The sequence below is a fragment of the Semicossyphus pulcher genome, unplaced genomic scaffold, assembly GCF_022749685.1.
Source record: "Semicossyphus pulcher isolate SPU_LCO1_2020_fin unplaced genomic scaffold, fSemPul1.0.p SCAF_1, whole genome shotgun sequence".
Taxonomy (NCBI): Eukaryota; Metazoa; Chordata; class Actinopteri; order Labriformes; family Labridae; genus Semicossyphus; species Semicossyphus pulcher.
Window position 1 is genome coordinate 15,486,419 of NW_027211603.1, and position 19,425 is coordinate 15,505,843.

Genomic DNA, 19,425 nt, shown 5'->3' on the forward strand with positions numbered 1-19,425 from the left:
AAAAACCTGTCTGAAACTAAAGGGAATTTTGCTTTAATGCCTGAAGCAGCAGGGACATAATGTTCTTCTCTCTTTCACATTAGAAGCTAATTAAATAGTAGAGACATTTAGGGAAACAATTACTTATAATATGAGAAGAGCAGAGCACAAAACACCCACATGTTCATCACAGGGGAAATGAGGGACTGCTATCACATTTACTCAGGTGGGCGAGGTCTACATGCCTTATTTGTTGGTAGTTTACTGTATGTTAAAATGCATCTGTTGTACAGTATTGCAGCTGTTTCCTGATAGAGTTTGTCCTTGTGATATTGTGGCTCTGCAGCAATCGACGGCCTGGCTTCCCTGCAGGATGACGGTCAGATCCAGATCCTGACAGTGGGTCACAGCACCTCAGAGGACGGCGATGCAGAGCCCGTCATGAGCTGCACTCAGTCGCAGAGCAAACAGGACCTGCGCGTCACCATGCTCAAGAAAGGTACACTCAGTTTTCAGGAAGGGTTCTTCTCTCGGTGCATCTGCAACAGCACAACCACAAGTCCGTTTTTTACACCCACAGCATTCTGGTCAGGAGCTGCGGTGCGTTGGCAGGAGGCTGAAACGAGCTGAGTCATGTCAGATCTGCAAATAGAAATGCCATTTTAAGACCCAGAGTGTGAATGATATAATTCAAGCACTAATGAGTGATGCTGACATATTTTTCTCTCACTGTAATTTATGCTTCTAAAAACATTAGCTGCTGTAAACACTGACTGCTAGTACAATCATCTTTTAGACATTACATAATAAACCTGCAGTAGTCCACTCTCTGGTGAGCAGTAAAGTGAGATTCTGCATACACCCTAGCAAAGGACACTACTTCTTTCCCTGGGATTTTTTTAAAGGGCCAGTTCAGCGATGTCAACCTCAGTCCTATCATGCTATTATGAGGAGCTAATGCCATTATGGCAGGGAAAAAAATGCATGGCTATGTGCCTTTGGAGGACGCTATCCCCTTCTCAAACGGGCCCTCAAACGGTAGTATTTCACTCCAGCATCTCTCATTGGGCAGTTCCTTTCAGAGGGAGGGGCGCAATGCACGCTGGGTGTTGTAGGAATGTAGAATGGGCAAAAACACAAGCTGTTTGTACAACTGTCTCCACAGCTATGGCGCCAATTTCAATTATTATAGCTTCTATCGATTACAGAGAACACCAGCTTTGACTGACTTTTCCAGGGGCGAATTGCTCCTTTAAATAAATCATAGAGTGTTAAAGCTGTACAAAGACACTGAATATGGGTACTGTTACATGGCAGAGGTTGAAGATAGTACACTAATTGTAGACACAGAGTGATTTCAAACAGGTTTCTTTTGATTTGTTTTTGCCAAACTGGAAAAAAGATTATGGAAAGAAATCAGGGTTTAGGTTTTGGGCTTAAATATGAAGAATGATAGGACCCTTTTTATCTGTTAGATCTTATCATGACTTTGAGTCATGACATTGCTTTAACTGACATTTAAATACCTCGCAATAACCATTTTTCTTATTATTCAACGCTGTTGTTAGTAAATTTACCCCAGATAAGCCGAGCGTATTCCTCTTCACATTTCCAAAGAGTTGAAAATGTGGTGTTCAGTCACAGTGTTGTTGGGCAGCAAATAACTGTTATTATACCTCCTCAGCATGGATGACTGGACGTTCTGCTACTTGTACTACTGGCACAAATATTTTACATTTTATCAACTGTTACATCAGCATGCATGGACAAGTCAGATGCTGAATATGAACAGAACAGGTTGCTGTTATTTGCCGTTCTCTTGAATACAATCTCTGAGATGATAGACAGCCCTGCTGTAGCACAAATATAAGCTGTACTAAAGCTGTACAAAATAAATGTCCACAAAAAAAAAAACCCCAGTGAGTATCCACTGATGTCTGACACCTTGTTGAATCATTTAATGGAAACATACAACCTAGTTGCTCTCTTTAAAACTGTGTTCGAACAAGCCCTCAAGAAACAATGATCCGTATCAGCAGATGAAGTGGGAAAATGTTCCTGTTGGAGGCTATTTATTGCAGCATTTCACGTTAACAGTTAACAGCAGGGGAAAATAAGTGACTCTTTTTTTCCTCTTCTCTTTCCTTCTCTGTGCAGGTATATCCAGCAGTATGAACTTTGACGAAGAGGAGGACGACGAAGATGAAATCAGCTCCAGTTCCTCGCAGCTCAACAGCAACACGAGGCCGGGCTCTGCCACAAGCAAGAAGTCATGCAAGGTGAAACTGAAGTACACGGCTCACCTTTTATACCCTCCGCATGATGTGGCAACAGTCGGTGCATTTTCCCTGGTCAATAACGGAGAGAAAAAAAATGCAGATTGAATTTTGTAGCTTAGCTGGACTTCTATTTAAAACTCTATTTATCTCTGCAGGCTGAACGCACTGTAATAAACCATTATAGCTTTTTATGAGATACAAATAAAGAGCTGTTGCCTTTTGGCTATTCTGTTTTCTACAAACAACTTTGGAGTTATTTTTGGGTTTGGCTATTTCTGGGAACACAGATGTCATCTGAAGGTCATTGTGTTCTGTTTGTTACAGGGTGTATTATCCTGCATGCAGGTGGTCGAACTGTACTATCATACAGACACATTATGTTTCCTCAAGGAGCATGAAAGAGATAAAACTGTTATATGGGCCATTCTATGCAATAATTAGCATTTTATACAGTCAAACTAATTATGTTTTTTTAGCAGACAATAATGTGATTTTGTATTCAATATAGAGTTTTCTCCATTTCAGGTGTGATAATGTCTCAGGTCAGATAGACATGTAACCCTATTAAAAACACAGCCTCTTTCAGACTAAAACCCCGACTGTCTTTGTTCTTATGATAACCATCATTTCTCTTAGCTCCTCATTCCCCTCTAATCTCTCCCTTTTGTCAACTCAATCTTCCGTCTCCGTCCTTATTTTAGACACGCCGTGCTCATTCTCAATCCCAGCGGACAGTTTGATCTTCAGTCTCATTACTCTGTTCTAATGAAAGTCAACTCTAATGCATCACTCCCCAGTCCTCTGTCTCACGAGGGGTCTCGCTCTTTGTGGGCTGTTTTTTTTTTTTTACCCACAGGAGGTAGCGTCAGCGCCAACCCCGCCAGTCAATGATCCTGCCATCGATGTGGACGACCTTGAAGAGTTTTCTCTGCGACCTGCGCCCCAGGGTGTCAGAGTGAAGTGCAGAATCACCAGAGACAAGAAGGGCATGGACAGAGGGATGTACCCCACCTACTACCTGCACCTGGAGAGAGAAGACGGCAAGAAGGTGAGATTTTATGTTCCAGATCATTTTACTATTTTATTTACTGATTTAATTGTTTTTATTTAACATTTTGTTGTTTTTATTGTATCTTTTTGTCTTAAAAATGTTGTTGTCAATTTTTTTTTCTTACTTCCCATCAGTTTGTTTCTATGTGAAACACTTAGGGCTCCATTTTCTTCTGAAAGTAGCTGTGTAAATAAAGTTGAGTTAAGTTGAGTAGAGAACAAAACCGAAGAATTCACCAATCCACACACCTATGAAGTATCTGACAAATCTACTGCCAATATATTAAAATAAAGTTTGTGATGCCCCACCCTAAGGTGGCCCTATGGGGCAAACAACAATCGACAATTGACCCACCTTAAAACACTCACATCCACGGACATCCATTATTATTACACCCACAAAGAACCAAATCATTAACTGTAGACCAATCTCAGAACTTACTAAAGCCTGATGGCGATATAGCCTCTGGGAGCAACGGTGAACATGTCTGGTATTCCAATTTAGAGAGCGTTTAGCGATAAGGACTTCCAGCCAAGACTTCCTTTTCTGCGTGCTACATGGTTTACAGTCCAGTTAGCAACTTGAGAAGTGACCGTGTGTTATACTGCACCTTATATTGTACCATATCGTAAACCTTAGACCTCATACCATACTGTATTATCTCATCATGCATACCATGTCACTTTATCCCACAACTGTCACTTTATCTTGTCACTTCATCCTACTTGTATAACATTTGTATATACCTCATATATTTTTTTTGAATCTATTCTTATATTTATACTGTATTTACTGACTTGCTATTTTGTCTTTGTACTGCTGCAACACCTGAATTTCCCCCCTGGGGATCAATAAAGGATTATCTTATCTTATCTTAGTAAGTTACACAGAGGCTGCACTCTGGCTTACTTCAGCGGTATGAACCCGAAAAATAAACCGCTTTACTTGCAATTAAGGGGTCTTACCTTTGTCAGATGTACAACAATCATGATGCAGATTTCTAAAAATGCAAGCGTTGGCAGGTCTGTCCTCAAGAGGAGAAGAAAACTACTTTTAAAATGCTCGTTTGTTGAACGGAGGTCGGATCGATCATTTCAGATGCATTTCACAAAGTCAAGGAAATCTGAACGCTGAACGGCTTTTGTGACAGCGTCAAGGAAAGTTGTCTCAAGTTGAATTTCTGACGGATTAGCTGAACTTTCATGCAGATGTCTGTTTATAGAGATTAATATGAAGCAAAATCGTTGTCAGATGATGCTGATGGGAGCGGGAATATTACTCTGACTACAAACGTGCTACAAACGCCAGAACACTTCCCGTACTAAAATCAGGTCACATGCCTACAGATTCTACATTTTTATGTAAACCTTAGACTACATTTTTAAGTAGCATCTGTAAAAAGAGATTAACTGCAGACTAACTAATGACCAATGAAAGGCTCCTGGTACTCCCATCACAACAGGGCCCTAAGTCGTGTTCGGTTCGCGGAGTCCCTTTCACCTTTAAGAAGAATCTAAAGACCCAGCTCTTTATGAACACCTCTGCACTTAATGATATTGATGCTATTGATGATGATGACATTGAGGATGTTGTTGATGTTGATTAGAATATTCATGATGATGATCAGGACAATATTGTTGAGGCTGCTGCTGATTATTAAAAAAAACAAAAACAACAACAAACAAAAAACGCCCTGTGCACTGCCTGTCGGCACCAGTGTCCGGTCGCACTGAAAGCTGTTACTGACTGCACTTACTGACTTTGTTCCCCCCTGTCTTGATTGTTGCTTGTGTTGTATCAACTCTCAGATGTACGTCACTTTGAACAAAAGCATCTGCTAAATGAAATTGTAACATTGTAAAATAACACAACACTAAAATCACTGTCTGACAGGCAAGAAGGCTGCAGTCCCAACAACAGAAGAGGAAAAGGGACAAACAGAGCGGGAAACATACAGCCGTAACAAGTGCAATTGTAGCTTTGTAGTTTAAATCAGTGTTTTATCTTTAAGCGTGCAGGTGAAGTGACTCTATTTCTGGTTTGCTTTGTCACAGGTGTTCCTGTTAGCTGGCAGGAAGAGGAAAAAGAGTAAGACCTCGAATTACCTCATCTCCATCGATCCCACTGATCTGTCCCGAGGTGGAGAGAGCTTCATCGGTAAACTGAGGTAAGGCCACACTGGCTTTTATACATGAAACATTTATCTGAGAAGAGATTACTCAAAGTGAGCATGAACACTGTTGTACTGTAAGTCTTTAAGGCCATGCATTTAGTGTTGATACATATTTTAGTTAATATTTAATGGCCATATGTTTCCATACATTTGTAATGTACCCCATCCCTTTATTTTAAATTCTTATTATCCCAACTGACATTGAGAGTAAAACTGAACAGTAATGTTCATGTAACTCTGTAGCTGAGGAGTGAATCATGAACAAATCTGTTAATAAGTGCGACTTGATCCAGCTCCTTCATGACAATATACACACATAAGAGCCATTATGACCTTCATGCCTTTAACCCCACTAAAATATATGTACATAAACAGTTCACCACTCATATTAAAACATGTTCATTGATGATGAAGGCATCAAATGCAATACATAGGCTTTAAACACGGCTGCAGTCAGATTGGTAGGAAGTGAGTAGGGACGTAATCTTCAGAGACAGCTTCAAGGCCGCGTTAGTGGCTCCATGGAAACTCCTGGGGAGTTTAATCAAATATAGCTCTGTGCAGCCTTTAATCTTCAGAGCTGGCCTGCCCATTGGTCGATGCACCGCTCAAACCTTTGCAATCACAATCCCACCTGATTGATGGAGATCCAAATTTAGATGAACAGTGACCTTTCATCTAGCGCTTCTCAAGAGTCCTTGAGGGGGCTGGCCTCGACGGGCTATCAGAGGTACGCAGTACGTTGTTTAAAGATACAGCTTTGAAATACCCTGCGGACCATGTTTCTCTCCTTCAAAGCATTCATACATATAAACCAGTCAAGTTAACCTCTTGCTTATTAGTTGCACTGTTGTCAGTTTATATTACAGCGTCTTTGGATGTCACAGGATGGACGCTTCAAACGTTGGAGTCCTCAAAGCCAAAACGAGAAAAAAGCATTGACGATTAATTCGATCAGGAAGTAGAGTTGGCGTGTTGCTATTTGAGTTATCCTGAGCAACATATAGAAGTAGCAATTTAGATTTTTAGACTGCGAAAGGGTGAATGCAATGTGAAATTAACACACTTTTGTGAAGACTGCTACTAACTATAAATGAGATGCTGTGTATGAGTTCATTGCACTGTGAGGAATCGTCAGGAAGTGAAGAGGCTTGTGGAAAACGCCTGTGCTGCGTGCACTGCGTGGGGAAGCATATCTTTAACTAAAAAAAACGACTTTACATAAGTGTATTGTATAATTATTCAAACAGAAAAAAACACCTTAATAATAGAATCAGCCTCGATCCACTAGATACATTTCACAACGAGGCCGCTAAAGCAGGAAGAGCAGAGCTCCAAGGCAGCGCTTCCCCACTCGAGGCAGGAAGGGAGTGTAAGAGTTCAGACAAGGAGTACATTTCTATTTACAGTAGAGACAGTTTGTGTGTGACAGTGTTTCAAAAAACATAGATACACTCTCTGTTTACGCAGTAAATGGTCACAGACAAGCTGTTTGAAGCATCATCTAGGGTGAGAAGTCATTTAAAGTCTCTGGCAACTTGCCTCCCTCTGTGCTGATATGACTCACTGTCAGGATCTAGATCTGCCAACCCTCCTGCTGTGAAGTCAGGCCATCAATCCCCGCTGAGCAACAAGAGACCACAACGACTGAATGAATCAATCACAGTGACCTGAAGTGGGGTTAAACGGAGGTCGTTGCTTTTTATATGTTGTGAAACCTTTCCATTTAGGGACAATTTGCAACATGTGGCGCATGCTTTTTCACCAGTAAGGATAAAAAGGAACATTTCTTTATGTTGCAATTGTCAAACTTGTATGAAGTGTAGCAAGGCTCCTATATTATTTTAGTTGATTGGTCAGCTGACAAAAAGGAAGAGCTCTTTAATAAATTCAAGTGTTTGTTAATATCAAATAAAAATTAATATCTCTACCTGGAGCACAACGTTAAAGCATCCTTACTTTCATATAACAAAATCTAGATACACATTGATAATGCAGAGACACACTACAGTACCCTTACATGTTGTTACTCTCAATCATACCAACTGACGCATTCACACGCCAGCCGCCAGACCTCTTCAGTGTGCTGTGTTTTCTCTGCAGGTCTAACCTCATGGGGACAAAGTTCACTGTATACGACAGCGGTCTGAACCCCATGAAGAGCACCACCAGCCTGGAAGCTAGCAACCTGCGTCAAGAGCTAGCAGCCATTTGCTATGTGAGTCAATCAGACGTCTCTTTCACCTCAAGCTGTACTGTTTTTCTTTTTTTTACATCTTTAAAGATAATTTTAAGCAACGATTTTGTACAATATCTGATAATTCGGTGTGATTACACAAAGAGACTCGCAGAGAGTTTATACTTGATTAGGACTAACGTGGTTTAAGGTAATGCAATTCTCTTACCCACTTAACATAGAATGATTTAATAGCAGTCATTTAAAGGAGCCAACAGTAGACCTAACGTTTATGTAATTTTATTTGCTGTAAAATTAAATTATGCAGGGTAATGCGTCTAGTGGCCTTTGAAATGCACATTACCATTTAGAGAGTAAATAGAGCCACGCAGCACAGAGAGCAGGCCGAGCGTTGCCATCATCAGGTTGAATTGACATTTACATTCATGTATGTATATAAGCATTTTTATATTCATCAGGTCCACAACAAGGTAACATTTGCTTAATTAGGCTATCAGCTCGATAAAGAACATACATTTTATTGAATGTTCTGATTTCTCTCCAAGTACACTGAATAAATCCTCTTGATGTCTCTTGCTATGATATATTGTTGTGAAATGTACAGCCTACACTACTTCATACTGTCATATGATATTAAAGCTTTGTTCTTTAATAACAGTACACTTTATCATCTTTATATGAAAGGAAACCAATGTGTTAGGATTCAAAGGACCTCGCAAGATGAGCGTCATCATTCCTGGAATGAACATGGACCACGAGAGAGTGTCCATTCGCCCACGAAATGTATGTGTAACCTAATTTATGTGTAGCCGCAGCTGGCCGATCAATTCAGCCTCTCTGATCGTTACATATTAAGTCTGATGAGTTCCACGACTGAAGCTTTTCTCTTCTTCTTCTTCATCACAGGACCATGAGTCACTACTGGCCAGGTGGCAGAACAAAAACACAGAGAGCGTGATCGAACTCCACAACAAGACGCCCGTGTGGAACGATGACACACAATCCTATGTGCTGAACTTCCACGGCAGAGTCACTCAGGCCTCTGTCAAGAATTTCCAAATCATTCATGACAATGACCGTGAGTTTAATACCTCTAAACCGTAAACTTGCCATGGTGTAGTCATGTTGTGCTGTACAAAACACCCAACCATTGGAAGGTTTTGGTGCAGAAGCCCCCTGCAGTGTTCCTGTTTCTTTTCCTTTCCACATCGACGAATAGACTGGTAATGGAAAATTAAATATTCAAAGAAAGTAATGGAGGAATAAACACCAGAAAAAACAGAAACACAGGGTCGTAATACGAAATAGACAGAAGAGTGGAGGCAGCTGGTCAATTTCACCACTGAGAGTGGACAGCCCTTACTTTTATTATTATTGCTCAGTTTCAATCAAACACATCTCCGGCAGTCTGTTTCACCTGCTGTGTGGACGTTCGTACTCGGCCTCTAAATTGTTACAAAGTTAAAACATGACTCTATGTTACGATTAAATAGCTACACATGCAGAGAGGGTAGCTATACATCAGATAATGTCACAGAATTATGATCACTTCTAGTAAAACCCAGTTATTTTGCCACAAAGCATCTTTTTCTCATTACCTGATTGACACTTTGCAACACAGCGATCCAGCAGACACCCAATTTATTAATATGATTTTTTAATATTGATCAAGCATATATGCTTTGATGCCAAGTGGCTCATGGTCGCCAGAGAGCTAATGGGCATGGTGCAACTCTTTCATTCATGATTGATTGGCCACTTGCCTTATTATTTAGCTACAAATGACCTTATAGTCACGTAGCCTTTAGTGTAGAGTTTATACACTAACTTATGAGGGAACTTGGTGCATCCCAGTGCAATAAGCTATTTTTTACCCACCTAATGTTTAAGGGTAAATGAAAGGCAGTAAACAAGGAAGAGTTGTGAGATGCATTTTAAGTAGGGAAAGAGGAGGAAGCTGCACATCCTTACACCGATGCAATCTTTTATTTCAAGTCTTTAATTTTTGATGGTTTTTTTCATAACTTACTTTTTATTAAAACTTTACTGATTTGGGTCGCCTTAATTAATAATTAAAAATTAAACAGAGCAGAAAAAGCAGCTTCTCTAAATTGTGTCTCCTGGTTCTCCTCCTCTGCAGCTGACTACATTGTGATGCAGTTTGGCCGCGTGGCCGAGGACGTCTTCACCATGGACTATAACTACCCGATGTGTGCCCTGCAGGCCTTTGCCATCGCCCTCTCCAGCTTTGACAGCAAGTTAGCCTGTGAATAGATCCCAGCCTCAGTAGAGAACTGCTCCATCTGTCCTCACATCAAGGGCTGTTAACGTATCACTGCGGCTGGTTGGAGATCTCCAAAACGCCCAGTACCTTGGACGTCCTGCATATCCCAAAATGCTTTACGGGCCTCAAGTTTTGTGTGTTTGTGTGTGTGTGCGTGTGTAAGGGTGGGGGAGGGCGCGGGCGGACTTTGGGAAGGTCTCGGTCAGTGGAAGGAAACAAGCACAAAGAGAGATCCACTTTCAAAATCATTTGTTTTATAACTATACTCATTTTGTACTGTAATGAAATGAAGAAAACAAACACTGTTCCTTTATGTAGTAGTTAGAGAAATTTAACATTTCTTTATCTGTAAATTATATCTAACAATTACACATCTGTGCGTTTTAAAAGTTGACTGGATTTTATGTAATCTGCCACACAAAAAAACACAAGTCACACTCTTCCTCAAGCATGAATACTGGTTATATAGTTACTGAACTAAAAATAACATGCACGTCACAGTATATATTTATTTTGTTATTTATGTATTTATTACATGTCCATTTTGTTTTCTGTCATTGTTTGCAACAACGTCTGCCACTGCAAGCACATCATTTAGCATCACGAGAAGGAACAGCTCTTGTTTTTTGGGACATGAACGGGGCAAAGGCACGTTACACTGTGCTGTGTACCATAAGCAGAATCGTGTCACGGTGTCATGTATGTGAATGTAAAGGATGATGGTGCACTTTACTTTGAAGTGGATGAGGTTTAGCTGTACATACTTTATTGTGCCTTTGAAGACTAATTCCGGTGTTTTGCATAAAATGAGCTGAGCTTGAATCGGTCTTTGCTATTGTTGCTGTCCTCATGTGCTTTGGAGAAATCTCTCTGTAGCTACTATTAAGTCTAATGCAGAGTTCATTTAGACTGATTAAATAGTCGGAGTTGCAGAAGCTCCACAAGATTATAATGCAAATTGCAGATTATTTAAATGTAAGTAATTGTCCAAATAAATAGCTTTTACGGCCTCCAACGGATAACACTCAACAGGTGATTATTCTTTACATTGTACTGTGAATCAGGCAGCAGATGTGATAGCCGTAGCACTCAGGCTTAAAGCTGTGCTCATATCTTCTGATGTCTCCTACCAGGTAAAAAAAACAAACTAATCCCAGATTGATTTACTGCCAACAAACACACGTGAACAGTGTGAATCTGCCACAGCTTCAACACCTGCATATTTCATCTCTCGCCTCTTAAATCTTTGATTAATTTTCTGCTCCACTGAGGTGGAGTTTGATACATTCCTCATCTGACTGGCTGTTTCTATACCACATGGTTTATTGCTGTTCAAATTTTTACTCAAAGTATTACTCCTGTTGCTCCTGATGGGGGCAGAATCCTTTCTCTAATATAAGACAGTATTTTGTATTTAATGACTTTAAAAAAATGCTGAATGAAGGCAAAGAACAATCTCTGATACCGCTACTGTTACTGTGGGTTATGAGGAAATCTTTATCAAATGTGCTATTCTTGTACTCAATTGTGTTCTAACTATTTTGAATTTCTATTTTAAAACTGTTGATACTCTCGCTGTAAAGTCTGCTTTTCATACATGTGTCCAGGAACCAAAGGTTCTTTCACTTTCTGTTTTTAGTGCCCTCGTTGTCATGTACAGTAAATGGTGTACAGTTTACTGTGGTGGTATGGACGCAGTCCTTTGATCATGAAAAATAATAAAACTTGAGTAAATCAAACAATGCGTTCAGTTCTCTCTCTCAAAAAATAGGACAGGACTCAATCACCGCATTATCTGTTTAATAATTATTTATGTAACTTTTACAGTAATGCTGACACCTGGTGGTAAAATGTCATTTTTGTGATTTCCTGTGGGGTTTTTTGTACAGGGGAGTGTTTACAGGGAATATGATACACATTTCTGCTTTGCATCTTGTATGATCAGGGATACACCTCTGACCTCTGACCTCTTCTAACAATAATAGATTCAGCTTCAGACTCAGTTCTATCTTTTATGATCTATAGCTAACCAGAGAGAGGCGATCTTTTCCATTGAGTTTTACACCCTCACATGTTGATCCGCTTTAAAAAAACACTGCTTAATGAACAGATGTCAAGAATGTGTCAAAAAAAATGACATCAGGGATTTGGTAACTAAAAATGGCAGAAAAAATTATACAGCTGACATTTTAACTTGTCCTACCAGAACAGGTGTAGCTATTAATTTTGGCCTGAGTGCCAGCAATGTAGTGAGACAACAAAATGCACCATGACAGAGAACTGGAACTGGATTAGTTTGATGGATTGCAGCCATTATCATCATTATTAGGAACACCTATGTTCACCAAGTTAATCTAACAAAAGTGAGAAAGGTTTATAGGTCAAAGAGAGAGTCATATAAATAACTATAGTCAACTCAAAATGCATTTGGCATCACCTTGTTATTCTATTACGAAATGAGACTGTGTTCTGCCTGACATAGCATCTTTTTTATGTCAGTGTTGCATTTTAGTTTTTCCTGTAATAAACAAAACATTTAATAATTTGACCATGCTGTACAATCGCCTGATTACTGGAGTTATTCCCTAAACTGTTGGAATGGATCACGTGCAGAACACAGGGTTGATAGGACACCTGCAGTGGAAGTTGTGCTGCTGTGGCAGCAGACAGGTATCTTACAACATCACTCACTTCTTCCTGCACTGATTTGTATTTCTTCTTCTTTGTGCTTACAGTTACCCAGAGCTTTTATCTGTGCTGATATTGAATACTGCTACCAATTTCCAAAAGCTTCTATTATTATTATGTTAAAGTATATTTGGGTAAAGCTGCATTTCCACACCAGGAAGCATCCCTAAGACTAGACCCATGTTGGACCACCAGATGGAGCCAGATATCCCTTCTCAGCGTCAAGTGCTGCACACAATTCTCTGTGCCTGCTGAGGCTGGAGCTACCCTTTGTTTTTTTACAATATTTTATACATTTTAATTGAAAAGTTAGAACAAATGAATGCTGTGAAAGTAATCTGGAATGATGATAAGTGATGAAAACATTTGTGGGTCCCCAATATTACTTTATTGTGGACTGGAGAGCAGTTCTTGATTTTAATATCATAATTTTTCACTTAATAATTTTCAGTCTTTAAATAGATTGTTTATTTGTTTAAAGGCTCTGCACACCAAAATAGATGTTTATTAGCTTCTTTAGTGGTTGGGCTTCTACTCATGTTGAACCTGTAGAGGGCTATGCTGTGAATTCCCTGATGTCATCACACATATACCAATAAGAAACGGAGTGTAAGATATCCTGTATAAACACGTACAGCAAATAAGAGACGAGAGTGAGATGTCAATCAAGTGCATGTTGGCCTGAAAAAGGTGCAGTAAGGGAAAAAAAAGTGACTATGGCTGGTTGTGCAGGCCCTTTAAAGAGCAGCCTGTCAGTGGGCTTGATGTAGCTGGAAAAAAAACAAAAACGTTTTTTGACGATGGAAATAGAGGAGGTAAAAATATACATAACAAGCATGTATATATGAACACTGTGCTCTATATTGTAAACATTTTAGGGATCAATAATAAGTACAACTTGAGGAACACTCTATATTAAAATAATCTCATCTGAGGTCGTGAGAAAAGTCTTTCATGTCTCTCTCCTGTTCCTCATCCTCAGCCCGCTCACTTCCAAAGGCATGTCTGCATGGATCCCACTGTCACCCTCTACAGCCTGTGATGTCAACAAATACTCCTCTTCATCCTCCTCTGCCTCTTGCTCAGGGTTGGGACAGCCCTCGCAACTGAACAGCAGGCTCTCTGCCTCCATCACTGGATCATCCTCATCGGCCTCCTCCTCCTCTTCCACCTCAGTCCCCTCCTCCTCTTCCTCCAACTCTGCCCCTTCATCCTCCTCCTCCTCCTCTTCTTCCTCCTCCTCTTCCTTCTCCTCTTCATCCTCTTCATAAGTACCCTCTTTAGGGTAGTGGAACACATCTCTGTGGTCACTGAAGCTTATTTGTTTCTTCCCTGCAATGTGACACTGAAGCTCTTTGCTCACCTCCAAACCGAGTCTCTCTGGCTTCCTCTCCGCAGCAAGAGGAAGGCTGAGCAGCTGCCTTTTTTCTGCTTCTGCTTCTGCTTCCTCCTCCTCCTCCTCCTCTTCAATCTCATCCTCTACTTCGTCCTCTTTTTCCTCCTCCTCTCCCTCTTCCTCTCCGTCCCCCTCTTCTTCTTCATCCTCCTCCTTCACTATAGACAGTTTCCTTGCCATAATCTCTTCCTCCTCTTGCTCCATCCTCTCTGCCAGAGCTTCAGCAGTGGGTTGGTTGGACGGTCCCTCCAACATAAATCCTTCAAATTCACATCTTTTATAGGAATCACCGTACACTGGGAAGGTCTCCTCTGGGTAGCCTTAATTGGTGTTCAAACAGAAACATCATTTGATATACACTATGAGATATGGTTGCTATAATAAAACATTTTTTTTGATTGCTTTGGTGACAAACTCTGCTTCAATGAGTGCAACAAATGGCAAAACTGTGTGAGGAGCCTAGAGAATCAGATTAAGGCATGTACCTTCCCAGTCTGCGCCGTAGGGCACCTCCTCAGCCTCCATCTCTGGGGAGGCTGCCTCCAAGCGACCCTCCTGCATCAGCTGAGTGATCTGTCTGAGTTCCCTGAGTAATTTCTCCTCCTTCTTTGAGGTTGTAGTTTTACTCTTCCTCCTTCTGCCACTAGAGCAACACAGATAAGGAAGCAGAGTCAGGCAGGATGGCAGTATGGTTCATCACTCTATGGAAGTTCACTAAACTGCTCCCTCCTTTTACATGTCATAGAATACCACAATGCATACTTTCTCTTTGGTCTTAATTTCCTGACTGATTCTGCCTGAGTGAGAGAAGGCCCAGATCATCATTATTTTTTCTTGGTATCAATGATGTGCGGCTAGTAAAGAACAGGTTGCAGAACATTTGCAGGTTAAAGAGATATTTTTAGCATTAGTATGTCCAAAAGTGGCATCAGTATTTTCCCAAAAAATACATAATCCCCCCCTCACAATACATCAATTCACTTCCTTAACTGTTTTGCTGTTATGAACTTGTAGAAGTAGCTGTTTGTAGAATATGCTGTTGGCCTTTCCACCTTTACATAACTTTTCCTTTGATTTTTCTGTGCTTTCTTTTCCATGCCAGCTTTTTGCTGATTTATCCCAGTATGAAGTAATTTTTTCTGGCCCTGCAGAGATTTGGGCAGTGATGTTAGGGGAAAAATAAGTCTTACCTTGTAGAGCTTTGACCCTTTGCAGAGACAATCTTCTCCATCATCCTCTCTGTTTGCAGAAGTCTCTGCTGCAGCTTGGCAAGCTCATGATCGCCTAAAAGAAAACATTGTTTTAAAATCATAATAGAAGGTAAATCATATGCAGGTGTGTACATTTTTTTCATACACTGATACACATATTTGTTAAGCTGTGTATGGTTGATTGTGCTGGGTATACAGTAAGCAAAACTGCTGCTTGCTCACTAAATTACCATTGCAATTACAACTACTTTGCTGCTATACTTTTGAATTCAGCAATCCTTTAACTGAAGTTCATGCCAATAACTGATAAATATGTGTCAAGAAAAAATGGTGTTTAAACATTATCCATGTGCAAATTAAAATATATTAGAAAGAAACCTATGGCTGTTTAAAGGTAAACACACGATGGTATGTCACAAATACTTTCAGTTGTTGAAGGTACTTACTAATCTTAGTCCTCACGTTTGCCTTGGTTACTGTGGTGTAGCTTCCTGATTTAGCAGTCTTCCCCCTACATGTCAGCTGTAAAGATCATAACTATGATTAGAGAAATAGAGTATAGCAATATTCATTAGTAATAAAAAAAAAAAATCCAGTCAATATTGCTGCAGAAATCAACGTATGTCTCAGTATTCTGTACATACATGATGAATAATAAAAACAAGTATATCATTTTATCTATACAACCTGCCATGCAGGCCAGTCACAGTAATTACCTTATATATTATATATAAGATGTAAAGCAGGATCCCAAAGCCGTATATGGGTATGACTTGTGCCATCAGGTTGTATTTTTTGCCGTGACCAATTATTTTAAATTTGGCTGCACTGTGAGCCAATGAGGAGGAAGTGTCCACACCCCACTGTTCAGGGTCCTCTGGCAATGGCAGCTGGTGCATTGCAGGAGGGTAAAACCCAGGTCCAACTGTAGGAGACACAAATCAGTCAGTCAGTAACAGAAATCTATTATATAGTAATTATAATAACTAAATCTTCTTCTTGCAAATCTTTCCTCAACCAATTGTATATGCAGGCTCTTTTAACTTTCAGAATCGAATCATGCAGGAAGTAGAAGTACTGGCACTGACACACTATTGTTAAGGATTAAAACTATACATTTTGCCAGCTCTACTAGAATTTGTTTGCTATGTGGTCCAATTAAGTTAGTCAGTGGGATGAGGGTATTGAGTGAACAGTGTTTTTGAAAGAGTAAAGGAATAGCTTTTTCCAAAAGTTCTATACAACAGAAATTTACAGTTGATCGTAGTTCACATGTTAGCATGTTAGCATGTCCCTTGATAATATTTAAATACTAAAATTTGGTTTTACCAATATATCCAGAGCTGACAAATGATACCAACATTTCCTGCTTGTCAAGCCTCACCCAGTGCTTCCTCCCACCAATCAAACGCTGTTGCTTATGATTGACAGTCTGTTCCACCAATTACAACCAAGCTAGTAAAAACCGCCAGCTGCGAAGTAGACAGGCTAACTGTTACCAAGTGGTGGCTAACTAGCGTCTCCAGCGTGTTTTGTAGCCGTGTATGGCGAGACAGCACTTGGTCCTTATAAGTTTGAATTTGTCTATCAACAAGAATTATCACAGTTATGGCAATTCATAGGGAACGTCACCTTAAACAGTCGCTAATGACTTCAATACTATCGGAACGCGCCATCTGTTGGTAGCTTAACGCACTGTGAGGATGTTAGCATGTTGCCACTATCAATTATAATGGATGGAAACAGAGGGAATGTCATACCGACACTTTTCTTTAGACCAGCAAGATGTGGCTGAGGAGGAGAGAGATTTGTCTCTGTTTGGAGTCACAAGGTAATAAACTGCCATGTACACTTTGTTTCTTACAGATTTATTGTTGTCACTTCACTTTATTGTGTGTGGGAGTTTGTCAGAAATATAGAAATCTACAGAGGCAACTCAAAAAACAAAGCATACGGTACAGCACAGTCAAGGAATAACTCTGTGACAGTATTGGTGAGGGAGTGATATTACAAAGAAGCGTGGTTTTCTTTTATGTGTGTAGGTGTTTGGCTTTTGCATTTGTTATCTTGGTTTATTGTAAAGCATTATGTGATTTTTGACGACTTCTGATGAGTTGATATGAGTAATTTTGTGTTGTTGGTAGTTTGACAGCATTGCATTTTGGAACATTATTCATAAGTGATTATAATCTTCAATGTTTATTATACATTATAATTACTTATAAAGCACTGTTTGGTTTTGCAGCCAGCCTGTTGCTTTTCATCAAATAAGCCTTTCAAGGTGAACTTGGAGGGAATCTTACTTAAATAAATCAATACTTTACTTTCTTAAATCAAACCACTATTGAGATGTGAACATAAATTGCATATGTCAATCTATAGAGAGCAGAAACAGCTGCCTTTCTTTTAAATAGCCTTGACACTGGGGTTATTCGAAATTATTCAATACTAGTACTCCTATCTTTGACCAGAGGTGTAAAAAACCTTCAAATAACAGCAATAACACTACCCTATAATTTTTTGTTTTACATCTCTGTGTTAAAAGGATGTTTAAAATCTTATGTGGACATATATTGCAATATAGATATTAAAAGAAAGCACGTAAAACACTTGCAATAGTGCATGTATAAGTTCAAGAGGTAGTTTATTAAATGAAACAACATACATTTTCTTCAGTATTTGAGAAATGCATATTTTTCTTTTTGCTTCCTATCAATTTTGTAACATTATGATGAACATGTGTGCACCATGATGGGGCCTAGGCCTGGTGCACTCTGCATAGTCAGAGTAACAGCTGGCAACAACAACAACAACAACAGCAGCAGCAGCTGCAACAAAAAAAAGAACATCGGCGCAGGATGGAGATGGATGGATGGATGGATGATGATCTGATAAGCCGCCTTACCCTCAGGCTGCCCCGTCTCCTTTCTCCCTCTGGGTAAAAGCATTCTGGGCAGGAAGAGAGAGATACAGAGAACAGAGCAAGATATAAGAGTCACCTTCTGGCAAGTTGTGATAGACATTTTGTCTCAGAAAGTCAGAGCCGTGCGTTTATTTCACTTGAACAGTAAAGCTAGTATCCACAGATGTCATCTCTCATCTGGTGACGTTCCTGTGCAGATTAGATCAGATTATACCAGCTGCCTTCAAGTGCTGTTTGAAATTATGACGACAAATCCCCAGAGAGTAAAGAGGAGATCAACCTGGCTAGTGCATGCATTATTATTGTTATTATTAATATTATTATGCCCTGAAATCTAATGATAGAACAGGTTGCCTACAATCATCATCAACTCACCTCTTTACCTTTTGGCAGTACAGAGGAACCAAATACTCCAAAAACCAATGACCTTTGCCCTGGATACCTTGTGATTAGAGCATCTTTCTGCCGATGCCAACCCCTTTTCAATCACAGACTCAGACAGAAATACCACAACATGTTATTGTAGTCAAATATAGTCTACACTGTAACATACACAGAGCTGGCAACATCGTTATCTCACAACCTGCATCAGGCCCTGCATAGTGCATGATGAAATGGTTGATCAAAAAGTTGATTGCTCGAATTTGATTGCCTTTTTTATTGTTATACCCCGATAGGGATATAGCAGCAACAAGCCAAAGCTGGGAAATGAGAGAGACAGGTGACGAAGAAATCCTGCGCAGAGGTAAGACAGCTCACTGTGTTACTTTGTGTTATGGATGGTTTAATGAGAAGTGTTTGTCTGGCCGGTGATTGCTTTGCTGATTGACAGGTGAGGTAATGTTTGACTCAAGTGTGAGATGTCATGACAGCTCTTGGCCAGCTATGGTTGTAATTCAGGTTTGATGAAAGGTGCAGACTGATGGCTTTGGACGGATGATTTGTCAGAGGAGAAATAACAAGCAGACGTGAGGTTGTAAGTGATTCAAGTGTGCCAGGCTCATAATGGTAAAGCCTCTGGGATTGTGTTGACATTCCTTCAACTGACATTTCTTATTGTCTTATTGTCATGTTGTGGTCTGCTTTATGTTTTTTTACATTATGTTATTATAGTTCTAAAAGCTTAAAATTAGCTTGTTGATGATACTAAAGATTAGCCATTAGACTCTATTGAATTAATGTGTTTTCTACCCCTGGCTCCAAATGTCTTGTATTGTTTTGTAACAGCACATTGTTGCACCAAA

General features: G+C 39.9%; 2 protein-coding genes across 3 annotated transcripts in view; one reads left to right on the forward strand and one right to left on the reverse strand.

The window, feature by feature from the left end:
- tub (TUB bipartite transcription factor) overlaps positions 1–11,723 on the forward strand; it is a 51,272-nt gene extending 39,549 nt beyond the window's left edge. For both annotated transcript variants that reach the window (XM_069663419.1, XM_069663427.1), the window contains exons 5-12: positions 326–478; positions 2,137–2,258; positions 3,115–3,306; positions 5,364–5,476; positions 7,586–7,700; positions 8,364–8,462; positions 8,586–8,757; positions 9,820–11,723. In XM_069663419.1, coding sequence (XP_069519520.1) covers positions 326–478; positions 2,137–2,258; positions 3,115–3,306; positions 5,364–5,476; positions 7,586–7,700; positions 8,364–8,462; positions 8,586–8,757; positions 9,820–9,953 — 1,100 coding nt within the window. In that variant the 3' untranslated portion in view covers positions 9,954–11,723. The remainder of the gene's footprint in view (positions 1–325; positions 479–2,136; positions 2,259–3,114; positions 3,307–5,363; positions 5,477–7,585; positions 7,701–8,363; positions 8,463–8,585; positions 8,758–9,819) is intronic.
- Positions 11,724–13,603: 1,880 nt separating this feature from the next.
- Positions 13,604–18,281, reverse strand: ric3a (RIC3 acetylcholine receptor chaperone a). Its single transcript, XM_069664795.1, has 6 exons — positions 18,164–18,281; positions 15,975–16,183; positions 15,705–15,780; positions 15,238–15,331; positions 14,533–14,690; positions 13,604–14,367 (listed from the first exon to the last, which is right to left on the reverse strand). The coding sequence occupies exons 1-6, from the start codon at positions 18,279–18,281 to the stop codon at positions 13,604–13,606; spliced, it is 1,419 nt and encodes a 472-aa protein (XP_069520896.1).
- Positions 18,282–19,425: the final 1,144 nt, after the last annotated feature.